General features: G+C 52.5%; 1 protein-coding gene across 1 annotated transcript; it reads right to left on the reverse strand.

Moving 5' to 3' along the window:
• Positions 1-9505: 9505 nt before the first annotated feature.
• EPO (erythropoietin) lies at positions 9506-12393 on the reverse strand. The gene is made up of 5 exons (XM_035277556.3): positions 12143-12393; positions 11442-11587; positions 11096-11182; positions 10346-10525; positions 9506-10213 (listed from the first exon to the last, which is right to left on the reverse strand). The coding sequence occupies exons 1-5, from the start codon at positions 12153-12155 to the stop codon at positions 10055-10057; spliced, it is 585 nt and encodes a 194-aa protein (XP_035133447.1). The 5' UTR covers positions 12156-12393; the 3' UTR covers positions 9506-10054.
• Positions 12394-14319: the final 1926 nt, after the last annotated feature.

Genomic DNA, 14319 nt, shown 5'->3' on the forward strand with positions numbered 1-14319 from the left:
AAGTCTTCCGGCCAGGTCTGTTCCGGTTTCTGCTCTCTGGATGACGCACGCTGCTGGCGGAAGGGAGGAGTTACTCATCCCCCCCAAGCTTTCAGGCCCCGGGGAGAATCTTTCCGTCTCGAACTCCTGACCGCCCAACTTGGCCTCCGCCCACATTCGCCTCCCAAAGAGCTGGGATAACAGGCGGGAACCATCGCGCCCAGCTCTGCCATTTTTAATAGTCAATTTTTTTTTTTTTTTTTTTTTTTTTGAGACGGAGTTTCACTCTTGTGACCCAGGCTGGAGTGCAATGGCGCGATCTCGGCTCACCGCAACCTCCGCCTCCCGGGTTCAGGCAATTCTCCTGCCTCAGCCTCCTGAGTAGCTGGGATTACAGGCGCGCGCCATCATGCCCAGCTAAGTTTTTTTGTATTTTTAGTAGAGACGGGGTTTCACCATGTTGACCAGGATGGTCTCTATCTCTTGACCTCGTGATCCACCCGCCTCGGCCTCCCAAAGTGCTGGGATTACAGGCGTGAGCCACTGCGCCCTGCCATAACCAGTATTTTTTAATAAAGAAGGGAGTTTAGGCTGGGCATGGTGGCTCACGTCAGTAATCCCAGCATTTAGGGAGGCCGAAGCGGGCAGATCAAGAGGTCAGAAGTTCAAGACTAGCTGGACCAAAATGGTGAAACCCCATCTCTACTGAAAATACAAAAACTACCTGGGCGTAGTGGTGCATGCCTGTAATCCTTGCTACTCAGGAGGGTGAGGCAAGACAATCGCTTGAACCTGAAAAGTGGAGGTTGCAGTGAGCTATTGAGCCATTGAACTCCAGCCTGGGCAACAGAACCAGACTGTGTCTCAAAAAAAAAAAAAAAAAGAGACATTTGGGCATGACTCCCATAAGCTGGGAAACTATACTACTGTCTGCCTTTTTTTGTTGCCAACATTGTTCACAATGCCACAGTTTTATGATGGAATTTTAGTCGAGTTAGCGTTGACCAGCCTGAAATAATATAATTAGCATCCAGCTTAGATTCCAGTGTCCGTAAGACCCGGTTTAGCTGCCGCAACCCCAGCAACAAGCCCTGCTGTGGTGAGATCACCAGACTCAGTAGTTCCAGTAGAATCCCAGGTGACCTGCGAGGTGGGGACAGGTCTTTGTTCAGCCTGATGCTGCAGGGGACTGAATGGGAAGGAGTGGGTAGCAGAAGACGGACAGGCCTTGCTGACCACAGCGGTTCCGTCTACTCCATCTCTTCTTTCCTCTCCCTGGTGATCCTGTGTCAGAGAGAAAAGGGACTCTAGGGTTTTTTGTTTGTTTGTTTTTTGTTGTTGTTGTTGACACAAAGTCTCACTCTTGTTGCCCAGGATGGAGTACAGTGACTCCATCTCAGCTCACTGCACCCTCTGCCTCCCAGGTTTAAGCAATCGTCGTGCCTCCACCTCCGGAGTAGCTGGGATTACAGGTGCGCACCACCACACTCGGCTAACTTTTATATTTTTAGTATAGATGGGGTTACGCCAGTTGGCCGGGCTGGTCTCACACTCTTGACCTCAAGTGATCTACCCAGCCTCCCAAAGTGCTGAGATGACAGACCTGAGCCACCCCACCTAGACTTTTTGTTTTTCTTTTGAGACAGGGTCTTGCTCTGTCACCCACGCTGGAGTGCAGTGCTACAAGCCATAGCTCACTGCAACCTCAAATCCCCGGGTTCAAGTGATCCCTCTACTTCTGCCTCTACAGTAGCTGGGACTACGGGTGCACACCATCACACCCCACTACTTTAAAAATTATGTTAGAGACAGGGTCTCCCTATATTTCTGGGACCTAGTCCCAGCTATTCAGGAGGCTGAGGCGGGAGAATCCCTTGAACCCCGGAGGTAGAGGTTGCAGTGAGCCGTGATTGCACCACTGCATTCCAGCCTAGGAAACAGAGTGAGACTCTGTCTCAATATATAATAATAATAGAAGAAGGAAATAGACAACTATGTGTGGCAGTCACTTTTTTTTCTTTTTGAGACAGTGTCTGGCTCTGTCACCCAGGTTGGAGTGCAGTGGCGCGATCATAGATCACTACGGCCTCAGCCTCCCAAGTAGCTGGAACTACAGCCTACTTTTTAGTAGCTCAGCTAATTTTTAAAAACATTTTTTATCAAGATGGGGTCTCGCTATGTTGACTAGGCTGGTCTCGAACTACCAGCCTCAACTGATCCTCCCACCTTGGCCTCCCACAGTGCTGGGATTACAGGTGTACACCACCGTGCCTGGTCAGGTAATTTTTCTTGTTGTTGTTGTTGTTTTGCCCTTGTTGCCCAGGCTGGAGTGCAATGGCGTGATCTTGGCTCACTGCAACGTCCGCCTCCCGGGTTCAAGCGATTCTCCTGCCTCAGTCTCCCGACAAGCTGGGATTACAGGTGCCCACCACCACACCCAGCTAATTTTTGTATTTTTAGTAGAGACCGGGTTTCCCCATGTTGGTCAGCCTGGTCTCTGCAAGGCTCTATTTTCGGTTCAACTCCTGAGAGCGCGCCAAGGAACAACTCACTGTTTTAATGAGCGCCTGGGTACAGACGGGCTGAGGCCCAAAATGGCGTCAGCCCCAAGTGAGGACGGGGCAGGGGTTTTAAAGCAAAGAACTATAAAATGAGCTGGTGGTGCGCACCTGTAGTCCCAGCGATTCAGGAGGCTGAGGCGTGTTTGCACTCCTGTAAACAGGAAGCGTCCCAGTCTGATGTAACTGCTACGTGGTACCGAATGGCCGATCTCTCTCTCCATCTTCAGGGGGCACGTGTCTTCCGGCCTCTCTCTCCATCTTCAGGGGGCACAAATCTTCCGGCCAGGTCTCTTCCGGTTTCTGCTATCTTGATGACACACGCTGCTGGCAGAAGGGAGGAGTTACTCATCCCCCTAAGTTTTCAGGCCCCAGGGAGAATCTTTTGGTCTCCAACTCCTGACCACCCATCTGGCCTCCGCCCACCATCGCCTCCCAAAGTGCTGGGATTACAGGCTTGAGCCACCGTGCCCAGCTTGGCCATTTTTATTAATCAATTTTTTTAAATAAAAAGGGAGTTTGTAGGTCGGCCGCGGTGGCTAATGTCTCTAATGCCAGCACTTTGGAGGCGAAGGTGGGCAGAGGCCAAGGTGGGCGGTCAGGAGTTGGAGACTAGCTGGACCAACGTGGTGAAACCCCATTACTACTAAAAACACAAAAACTCCCGGGCTTGGTGGCACGTGCCTGTAGTCCCAGCTACTCAGGAGGCTGAGGCAGGAGAATTACTTGAACCTGGGAGGCGGAGACTGTAGTGAGCTGAGATTGCTCCATTACACTCCAGCCTGGACAACAGAGCAAGACTGTCTTGAGAAAAAGGAAATGAGAGACGTTTGCGCATGACTCCCGTAAGTTGGGAAACTATGCTATTGTCTATTTTTTTGTTGCCAACATCGTTCACAATGCCACAGTTTTATGATGGAATTTTAGTCGAGTTAGCGTTGACCAGCTTGAAATAATATAATTAGCATCCAGCTTAGATTCCAGTGTCCGTAAGACCCGGTTTAGCTGCCGCAACCCCAGCAACAAGCCCTGCTGTGGTGAGATCACCAGACTCAGTAGTTCCAGTAGAATCCCAGGTGACCTGCGAGGTGGGGACAGGTCTTTGTTCAGCCTGATGCTGCAGGGGACTGAATGGGAAGGAGTGGGTAGCAGAAGACGGACAGGCCTTGCTGACCACAGCGGTTCCGTCCACTCCATCTCTTCTTTCCTCTCCCTGGTGATCCTGTGTCAGAGAGAAAAGGGACTCTAGGGTTTTTTTTGTTTGTTTTTTTTGTTGTTGTTGTTGACACAAAGTCTCACTCTTGTTGCCCAGGATGGAGTACAGTGACTCCATCTCAGCTCACTGCAACCTCTGCCTCCCAGGTTTAAGCAATTCTCGTGCCTCTGCCTCCTGAGTAGCTGGGATTACAGGTGCGCACCACCACCGACTCAGCTAATTTTTAATGTAAACGGGGTTTCACCAGTTGGCTGGGCTGGTCTCACACTCTTGACCTCAAGTGATCTACCCACCCCAGCCTCCCAACGTGCGGGATGACAGACCTGAGCCACCCCACCTAGACTTTTTGTTTTTCTTTTGAGACAGGGTCTTGCTCTGTCACCCGGGCTGGAGTGCAGTGCTACAGCCATAGCTCACTGCAACCTCAAATCCCCGGGTTCAAGTGATCCCTCCACTTCTGCCTCTCCAGTAGATGGGACTACAGGTGCACACCATCACGCCCCACTACTTTAAAAATTATGTTAGAGACAGGGTCTCCCTATGTTTCTGGGGCCAGTCTGGAAATCTTGTGCTCAAGCTATCCACCTGCCTCAGCCTCCCAAAGTGCTGGGATTACCGGTATGAGCCACTTTGTCCAGCCCCATCTCTGTGTTTTATGACCTGGACAAGACCCATAATCTTTCTGGGCCTCAGTTTCCTCCTCTGCAAAATGGGGACCCTCTACCATCCCTGCCTTCCTCTTGGGGTTAAGAGAGCAAGTGAAAAGCATGCCCAGGAAATCACGTGCTTTTCATGCCAATAGCCAAGCTGTCCACAAACAGGAGGCATCATCTTAAACAGTATGTAACCCCTGACTCGGAACTGGGCTTTGCTGGTTTCTGTCCCCCCACAGAAAGTCAAAAGAGTTGGCTCTGGCCAGTGCAATGGCTCACGCCTGTCATCCCAGCACTTTGGGAGGCCAAGGAGGGTCGACCATGAGGTCAGGAGATGGAGACCATTCTGGCTAACAGGGTGAAACCCCATCTCTACTAAAATACAAAAAATTAGCGGGACGTGGTAATGGGCGCCTGTAGTCCCAGCTACTTGGGAAGCTGAAGCAGGAGAATCGCTTGAACCCAGGAGGCAGAGGTTGCAGTGAGCCGAGATGGTGCGCTACTATACTCCAGCCTGGGTGACAGAGCAAGACTCTGTCTCAAAAAAAAAAAAAAAAAAGAGTTGGCTCTGTCACTTCCCAGCAGAACTTAGTTCCCCTTCTGACAAATGGGGATGATACTCATTGTACTCCTGCTTCGTGGAGTTTGGGTGAGAATTGCAGATGTCAGAGATTGAATGCATTGTTAATTATAACCATAATCATAGCTCAGAGGCAAGTTCCCATTCGTGGACGGTACTCAAAGAACCTCCAAAATCTGGCAACACCCTCCTTGGGAATCTGCGTCTCAGCACAGACTCTGGGCCTCACTTACTTCTTCTAACTGCTGCGGTTCTTCCCTTCCCCAGCCTCTTGGCGTTACACAGCTTAGCACTCCGTCCCATACGAAAATGACTGTGTCTGAATTAATACGTATCAAGGCCAGGTGCAGTCACTCACGCCTGTAATCCCAGCACTTTGGGAGGCAAGGCAGGCAGATCACCTGAGGTCAGGAGTTCGAACCAGCCTGGCCAACACGGCAAAACTCCATCTCTACAAAAAAAAAAAAGAAAACCCACAAAAATATTAGCCTGGTGTGATGGCATGTGCCTGTAATCTGAGCTACTCGGGAGGCTGAGGCACAAGAATTGTTTGAATCCAGGAGGTGGAGGTTGCAGTGAGCCAAAACTGTGCCACTGCCTGGGTGGCAGAGCAAGACCCTGTCTCAAAAAATAAATAGTCTCTCTACCCAGGAACACACTGGTTCTCCCACGCCTGAGACTGACATCGCCAGGACCTCGAGGTCAGGAGGACTCTGCTGTTCCCATCTGTCAAATAAAGCTATTTGTCTAAAAAATATAAATAAATAAATGAAACAAAATAAAATGAAGTAATGTGTGTCTGTCTTTTTGCCCCCAGGGGCCATGAGTGTCATTTCATTTCCCCTAGCACTGAAGGCAAAGGCTTGGTACACAATAGCCATCTGATAAACTTGGAATCAATAATGTTTTAAATATTCCTAAGATACTCACCTCTCACATCTGTCTCAGGAGTGGTCAGACAGTTCCGTTTGATAACTACTCTTTCTGTGGGGGTAGGGATGGGATCCTGCTCTGTGTCCCAGGCTGGAGTGCAGTGGTGTGATCACAGCTCACTGCAGCCTCAACCTCCCAGGCTCAAGTGATTCTCCCACCTCAGACTCCTGAGTAGCTGGGACTACAGGTCCATGCCACCACATCCAGCTAATTCTTTTAAATTTTTTGTAGAAATGGGGGTCTCACTATGTTGCCCAGGGTGGTCTCAAACTCCTGAGCTCAAGGGATCCTCCTACCTTGCTTTCCCAAAGTGCTGGGATTATAGGCATGAGCCACCATACGTGGCTGATAACTACTACTTTTTTCTTTTTCTTTTTTAGAAACAAAGCAGTAAGAAGTCTGAAGAGAGTTGAGGAATAAGATGAGCGGCCCTGACTCCTGCAGAGGGGAGGAGGGAAGAAAACTCGAATTACTCATTGATGAGCTGTCTGAGCCTTAGGCTACAAATCAGGCTAAGAGGTGGACGGGCTTTGGGGTTACGAGTCCTAAATCCTGTGCTCAGGTCCTAGCTCGGTCTCTTATTAGCCAGATTCCTTAGGCTTAAGAACAAGCCTCTTAGTGCCAACGTCAGCAGCCTAAGAGGGATATTTCTCCTTCACTGACTCACAGCGCTTGTAGTGCAAGAATCAAATGCCATGTGTGGAAACCACAATGCAAATGTGTATTGAAATGTACAAGGTCACGGCCAGGCGCAGAGGCTCACACCTGTAAACCCAGCACTTTGGGAGGCCAAGGCAGGTAGATCATCTCAGCTCAGGAGTTCGAGACCAGCCTGGCCAATATGGTGAAACTCCCATCTCTACCAAAAATACAAAAACTTCGTCAAGTGTGGTGGCAGGCATGTGTAGTCCCAGCTACTCAGGATGCTGAAGCAGGAAAATCACCTGAACCCGGGAGGCAGAGGTTGCGGTGAGCCGAGATCGTGCCACTGCACTCCAGCCTAGGTGACAGAGTGGGACTCCATCGCCAAAAAAAAAAAAAAAAAAAAAAGAAAGAAAGAAAGAGGAAGGAAGGAAGGAATGGAGGGAGGGAAAGAAAGGATAAGAAAAGTCGGCCAGGCGAAATGGCTCACGCCTATAATCACAGCACTTTGGGAAGCCAAGGCAGGTGGATCACAAGGTTAAGAGATCAAGACCATCCTGGTTCAACACGGTGAAACCCCGTCTCTACTAAAAATACAAAAATTAGCTGGGCATGGTGGCGCGTGCCTGTAGTCCCAGCTACTCAGGAGGCTGAGGCAGGAGAATTGCCTGAACCCAGGAGGTGGAGGTTGCAGTGAGCCGAGATCCCGCCATTGCACTCCAGCCTGGGTAACAAGAGCGAAACTCCATCTCAATAAAAAAAAAAGAAAAGTCAAGTCCAGAGGAAGGAAGGAAGGAAGGAAAGAAGGAATGGAGGGAGGGAGGGAAAGAAAGGAAAAGAAAAGTCAAGTCAAGGTCAGAGCTCTAAGGATCTACCATTTGTAGGTTTCTCTAGCAGTTCCTAATAAGACCTGAAGAGGGCACTGTAGCCCAGGAGCCGGTTAGAACTGAGGGAAAATTCTCTTGGGTCCTCCCCTTTGGAGACGCCTTGCATCCCAGCTCCTCCCCTACCTCCCGGCTCCCCACACACCTGTCAAGTACCCTCCAACCTCCAATATCTGCGGTAATTTTTCCTGCTGCAGATTGCAAAAGATTCTCTCCCGTTTGCATATGCGCAGGGGAACACAGGCTGAATTCTCTACCTTGGATGATACAAGCACAAAGACTGGCCCCCACATATGGGATAACAACCAGGATAGGGGTCCCATATAGTTGTGTGTGTGTGTGTGTGTGTGTGTGTGTGTGTGTGTGTGACACAGTTTTGCTCTTGTCATCCCGGCTGGAGTGCAGTGGCACCACCTTGGCTTGCTGCAACCTCTGTCTCCCAGTTCAGTGATTCTCCTGCCTCAGCCTCCAGAATAGCTGGGATTACAGGTGCCCACCACCACACCAGACTAATTTTTTGTATTTTTAGTTGACGTGGGGTTTCACCATGTTGGCCAGGCTGGTCTCGAACTCCTGACCACAGGTGAGCCACCTGCCTTGGCCTCCCAGAGTGCTGGGATTACAGGTTTGAGCCACCACGGCTGGCCTCCCATACAGTTTTATGACAGCTTTTGCTGTCTGTATAGGTCCCTCCTGGGTGGTGCTTTGCAGCTGAAGCATTATTTCTGAGAAGGAATCTGCAGTTGTGGTCAGAGTAAAGCAGAAGATGAGAAGGAGAAATCAAGAGTGGAAGTAGAGTCCATTTGTTCCATGGCCCCCGCCCCAGGCAGCAAGGGAGCAGGTAGGGATTAGGCAGAAGGAATAACCAAGGTGGCTCACACCTGTTATCCCAGCACTTTCAGAGGCTGAGGAGGATCACTTGAGCCCAGGAGTTTGAGATAAACCTGGGCAACATAGCAAAACCTCATCTCTAAAAAAAGCAAAATAACTAAAAAATTAGCAGGGCATGGCGATGTGTGCCTGTAGTCACATCTACTCGGGAGGCTGGGACAGGAGGATCACTTGAGCCCAGGAGTTCGAGGTTGCACTGAGCCATGATTGTACCACTGCACTCCAATCTGGGCAACAGAGCAAGACACTGTCTCCAAAAACAAAACAAAACAAATCCAGCCGGCGTGGTGACTGACACCTGTAATTCCAGCACTTGGGAGGCCAAGGCTGGCAGATTGCCTGAGCTCAGGAGTTCGAGACCAGCCCCAAACCCTGTTTCTACTAAAATACAAGAAATTATCCAGGCATGATGGCGTGCACCTGTAGTTCCAGCTACTTGGGAGGCTGAGGCAAGAGAATTGCTTGAACCTGGGAGGCGGAGGTTGCAGTGAGCTGAGATTGCACCACTGCACTGCAGCCTGGAAGACAGAGTAAGGCTCTGCCTCAAAAACCAAAACAAAACAAAACAAAACTCACGGATATATAAGTGGACCACCGAGAGTGGCACTTGTCCCTGAGCAGATGCTGCCTATTAGCTGGCTCCAACTTCACCTGTGTCTACTGCCCCTTTTGTGAATTTCGGAAGAGAGCATTCATGGTGACAGTACCCAGGTGAGTAAATGAGGCAGCTGGACTTAGGGGCAATGTGTATTGAGGCGGGAGGCTGATGCTGGGAGTGTGGCATCAGCCGAAGAGACCAAAGAAGAGGCAGAAATTAACAAGGACCCAGCCACCAGGGTTGGCAGCTGCTACCAGCTCCCAAAGCCCCCGGTGGGGCCCGTCCTCTGGGCTCCAATCTCAGCACACTGCAGGCTTGCCCTGGGCAGGGTTGGCAGCTGCCGTACTGTGGTGAGGCCTTGAATGGAGCCACCTTATTGACCAGCGTGGGCAGAGCTTGAGGCCTCAGGCCCGGCAGGGTCAAGAGGTCAGACAGCCTGTGTGAGGCAGCACGTAGGGCCCAACCCCCTCCACCCCTCGTTGCCTGGACGTGCTGCACTGCTGCCAAGAGTGGGGCAGAGCCAGGGGATTTGGAGGGTCCCAGGAACACAGAAAAGCCAAGAGACATATCAGTGGTTTCAGTTCTTGCTAATGAGATTGAAGAATACACAAAACTTGGACCCCATGAGAGCCAGAGCCCAGCCCCCATCCCATCTTCACGGTTCCCACCACCCCAGTGTCTCTTGTCACCAAGGGAGTGCCTGTGAGACCTGGAAAAGTCACACCTTGCCCCCTAAATTCTCCACATCATCCCATCAATGATGGTAGGCGCAAAAACAGGTAAATTGCCTCCAAAGCATGTCCTGGCATCAAATTTTGCAGGGCACCCAGTGAGCACAGGCATCTCCCCAGCATGGCTCTGTCCCTGAGTTTAAAGTTGCTCTCTAAATGCTTCCTGCTGTGGGCCCTCAAGCTGGCCCTGTGACATCCTTAGATCTCAGAGTTGTGCTCCGGACAGTTCCTCTGGCCTCTGAGATGTCATAGCTGACACTGGAGTGTCCGTGGGACAGGCTGGTGCTGAGCTGAGAGCCCCATGACGGGGGTCGGGAGTGGCGGGGGAGGGTGTGGCATGGCGATGTTGGTGAGGGAGGTGGTGGATGTGCCCAGCTGGATGCACCTGATCACCTGTCCTCTGTTCTGCAGGCCTCTCCTGCATACAGCTTCAGCTTTCCCCGGATAAAATTGGAGTAGACTTGGAAGAGTTTGCTGAAAGTGTCAGCAGTGATTGTTTGGAGTGGAACAGCCGAGGGGGCTGCATCTGGAGGGGAGGTGGCTTCCTTCTGCCAAGGAGAAAACAGGAGGTCACTGCAGTGGCACAGAGCGGGAAGGGATGGGGCAGTTCCTGTGTTCCTTAGGAGGACCCTTTTCCCCTTCTTACAGAAAGGGCAAGCAAAGTGTCTGCTCCTACTCACCTGGGCTCCCAGCGCCCGAAGCAGAGTGGTGAGGCTGCGAAGGCCACTGACAGCTCTATCCATGTGCAGCTGCAGGGGCTCCCTTGGCTGGGAGGAGTTGGCCAACAGGGCCTGGCCCCGAAGGACAGCTTCCGAGAGCAGGGTCAGACCCTGCCAGATGTCTACAGCCTGCTGCCCAAACTAGAGGGAAGGGACTCTGGAGGTCAGTGGCCCACGCCACCCTCTCCCTCCTGCCCCTCAGCAGCCCCAAGCACCAAGCTGAGCAAACAGCAGACATGCAATAAGGTTTGTTGAATGAATGAATGAGTGAATGAATAAATGTATTCCATACCGTCCTCATATCTTTTTTTCAAGACAGGGTCTCACTCTGTCACTGAGGCTGGAGTGCAGTGGTGCAATCACAGCTCACTGCAACCTCGAATTCCCGGGTTCAAGTGATCCTCTCGCCTCAGCTTCCCGAGTATCTGGGACTGCTGCCATGTACCACCTCACCTGACTAATTTCTTAAAATGTCTGTACAGAGATGGGGTACCTCACTGCGCTGCCCAGGCTGGTCTGGAACTCCATGGCTTAAGTAATCCTCCTGTCTTGGACTCCCAAAGTCCTGGGATTACAGGCATGGCCCCCGCACCCAGGCAGCCTCATCTCTGCTGCTCCATTTACCTCTCCCTGGATCATTCTTGCTTCCATCCTATCAGGCTCCCAAAATGAGATTCCCCAAAAGAAAGGAAAAACAAGAAAGGAAATCACCTCCATCTTCTTCCAGGCATAGAAGTTGACTTTGGTGTCTGGGACGGTGATATTCTCATTCAAACTGCAGCTTTCGGCACAGCCCATCTGAAATGCACACAACCAGGTGAGTCGAGGGTCCCCAAGGTCTTTGTCCCCTGGCCCACAGGCGGTAGGACCCCCTGGCTTTGCTCCTGGCTTAGTTTCCAGGTATAGTTTGGGGGCCACCAGCCTTATTTTCATGTATGGGTGCAGCATCTAGCTTCCCACCTCTACCCCAAACCAAGTGCCAGGTTCCTGGATCTGGGAGGAGCGCCCTTGGCCTTGAGCATGAGTTCTGTGGTGTGTGCTGGGGAAGGGGTCTCACCGTGACATTCTCGGCCTCCTTGCCCTCCAAGACGTACCGCTCCAGGACTCCACTGTCACAGATGAGGTGTAGGGGGGCGCCCAGGACTGGGAGGCCCAGAGGGAGCCACAGCAGGGACAGGAGAAGCCACAGCCAGGCAGGACATTCTAGAAGACGGAGTCAGGCTGAGAGTCAGGTGGGGAGGGAGGAGAAGGGTGGCTGTGGGAGGACAGCGTCCTTCATCCCCGCCACCCCTGCCCAAGCTCATCCTTCCTGACCCAACCATGCAAGCACTCAGGTGCTGCCTGCCTGGCCTCCCATCAGCACACCCCACCCCCAGCTACCAGCATCCACTTCTCCGGCCAAACTTCAATCCTGGTGTGACAGAAGCTTCCCCTCTGGCAGATCCGTGGTGGCTCCAGAGCCCAGGTTATCAGCTTGTCAGCTTCCTCCCTGCCCACCAGCACAGCAGAACCCCCAAACTTCCTTCCCCTCAACCCCCAAACTTTGTCCCCATCACAGGTCAGGTTTTTGCCATCCCCAGAGACTCCCCCAAGTCCTCACTGGCACGTGGAGGCTGTCCCATCCCCTTCCCCCCTCCAGGGTCCTTGACAAGTCGCTGGTCCTTGAACCCGGCCACCTCCCGGCCAATAGCCCGGGCGCTAAATCCCCGCTCAAACGCGGACCGGGAGGGCGGGAGCGCCCAGCTCACGAGTACTCACCGCACACCCCCATCTCTGCGCCTGGCCGGGGTCCCTCAGCAACCTGAGGCGCGCCCGATGACCACACCGGGAGCCCTCATCCCGGGAAGTTCGGCGGGGCAGGGCCAGCCCTATGGGCCTGGAGGAGAGGGCGGCTGTCCAGTGGGCGCGGGGTTGGAGCAGAGCGGGAGCGGTGGCCCCGGTCCGGCTCCGGGAGGACAGCTCAGTGCGGCGCAGCGCTGCGAGCGGCCGGGGTGGCCCAGGGACTCTGCGGCTCCGGCCGGGGGTCGGGGCTGTTATCTGCATGTGTGCGTGCGCGGGTGGGGGTGGGGGAGAAGCTGTGTGCGTGAGGGGTCGCCAGGGTAGGGGCCACCCGGGGTCAGAACAGGGGGCAGGACGCCTGGGTCGAGGCTCGCCGGGGCGGGAGCGGGACTGCTGCAGGCGTGCGTGCGGGTCATGGGGGCTGCCCCGGGGCCCCGGGACCCAAGAGGGGAGTGGAGCTGGGTGCGCACCCGAGGGATGGGCGGAGTGTGTTACCTGGGCAAGACTGGGCTCCCGGACACTTCTGGCGGGCATCCGGTCTTGGGCGGAGACTCAGAGATACCTGGCTTGCTGAATTCCCGCAAAGTAGCTGGGTCTGGAAGCCCAGAAGCTTCAGGGAGGGACAAATGGGTGGCCTCCCTTCCCACAATCCCAGGACAGGTTTTAGAAACAACGTTGACCATATTGAGGAATTTGATGGGGCAAATAGGGGAAGAAATTGAGAGTTCTTCCGTCCCACTCCACTCCTCACTGTCTTGGACTCTGCAAACCCAAACACTTAACTGGTTTTTTGTTTTTGTTTTGGAGACATAGCCTCGCTCTGTCACCCAGACTGAAATACAATGGTGGAATCTCAGCTCACTACAACCTCCGCCTCCTGGGTTCAAGCAATTCTCCTGCCTCAGCCTCCCAAGTAGCTGGGACTACAGATGCACCTTTACAACTGGCTATTTTTTGTATGTTTAGTAGAAATAGAGTTTTGCCATGTTGGTCAGACTGGTCTCGAACTCTTGACTTCAGGTGATCCTCCCTCCTCGACCTCCCAAAGTGCTGGGATTACAGGTGTGAGCCACCGCGCCCAGCCCCCACCCCAGACACTTACCTTTTAGTGCACAGAGCACACAGTCCATTGTGCAGGACACACATGCACCTTGACATCTGTTTATTTGACCTGTGGTGTAGGTTAGCCAGGCTGCATGGCCGAGTTCTTAAGAACACTGAAATGCAGCTAACACCAAGAATGATGGGGGCTGGGATTTACAGCTAAGGTATTATGGCTTCTGGAAGCCCTGCAGCAGATGGGTGAGATTCCCGGAGCAGGAGACCAAGGCTAGCTGACCTCTTGCATCTTAGAAAGTGACCTTGACCTTGAGCCCTCAATGTCCTCCTCTGTCAAATGGATGTGATGAAACTACCAGCCTACCTCACTAAGGTTTCATAAAACAGGAAAGGGCCAGGCAGGGCACCTTACACCTATAATCCCAGCACTTTGGGAGGCCAAGGCAGGAGGATCCTTTGAGCCCAGGAATTCAAGATCAGCCTGGACAATATGGCAAGACCTCATCTCTACCAAAAAACAAAAATTAGCCAGGTGTAGTGGCTCACACCTGTAGTCCAAAATATGCAGGAGGCTAAGGCAGGAGGATAATCTGAACCCAGGAGGTCCAGGCTGCCGTGAGTCATGATCACGACACTGCACTGCAGCCTGGGCAACAGAGTGAGACCTTGTTTCAAAAATAAAAAAAAGAGGCCTGGCTCGGTGCCTCAAGCCTGTAATCCCAGCACTTTGGGAGGCCGAGGCAGGTGGATCATGAGGTCAGGAGTTTGAGACCAGCCTGGCCAAGATGGTGAAACCCCATCTCTATTAAAAATGCAAATATTAGCCGGGTGTGGTGGCAGGCACCTATAATCCCAGCTACTTGGGAGGCTGAGGCAGGTGAATCACTTGAACCCAAGAGGCAGAGATTGTCATGAGACAATATTGTGTCATTGCACTCCAGCTTGGGCAACAAGGGTGAAACTCTGTCTCAAAAAAGAAAAGAAAATAAAGATTGTAATGTGCAGATCTGAGCTGTAAGAGTTTGGAAGAGGGAGAGCTCACCGCTTGCTGGGAGAAATCAAGAAGGATTTGATGGAGGAGCTGACAATGACCTCAG

This window comes from Callithrix jacchus, chromosome 2 (genome assembly GCF_049354715.1).
Source record: "Callithrix jacchus isolate 240 chromosome 2, calJac240_pri, whole genome shotgun sequence".
Classification (NCBI taxonomy): Eukaryota; Metazoa; Chordata; class Mammalia; order Primates; family Cebidae; genus Callithrix; species Callithrix jacchus.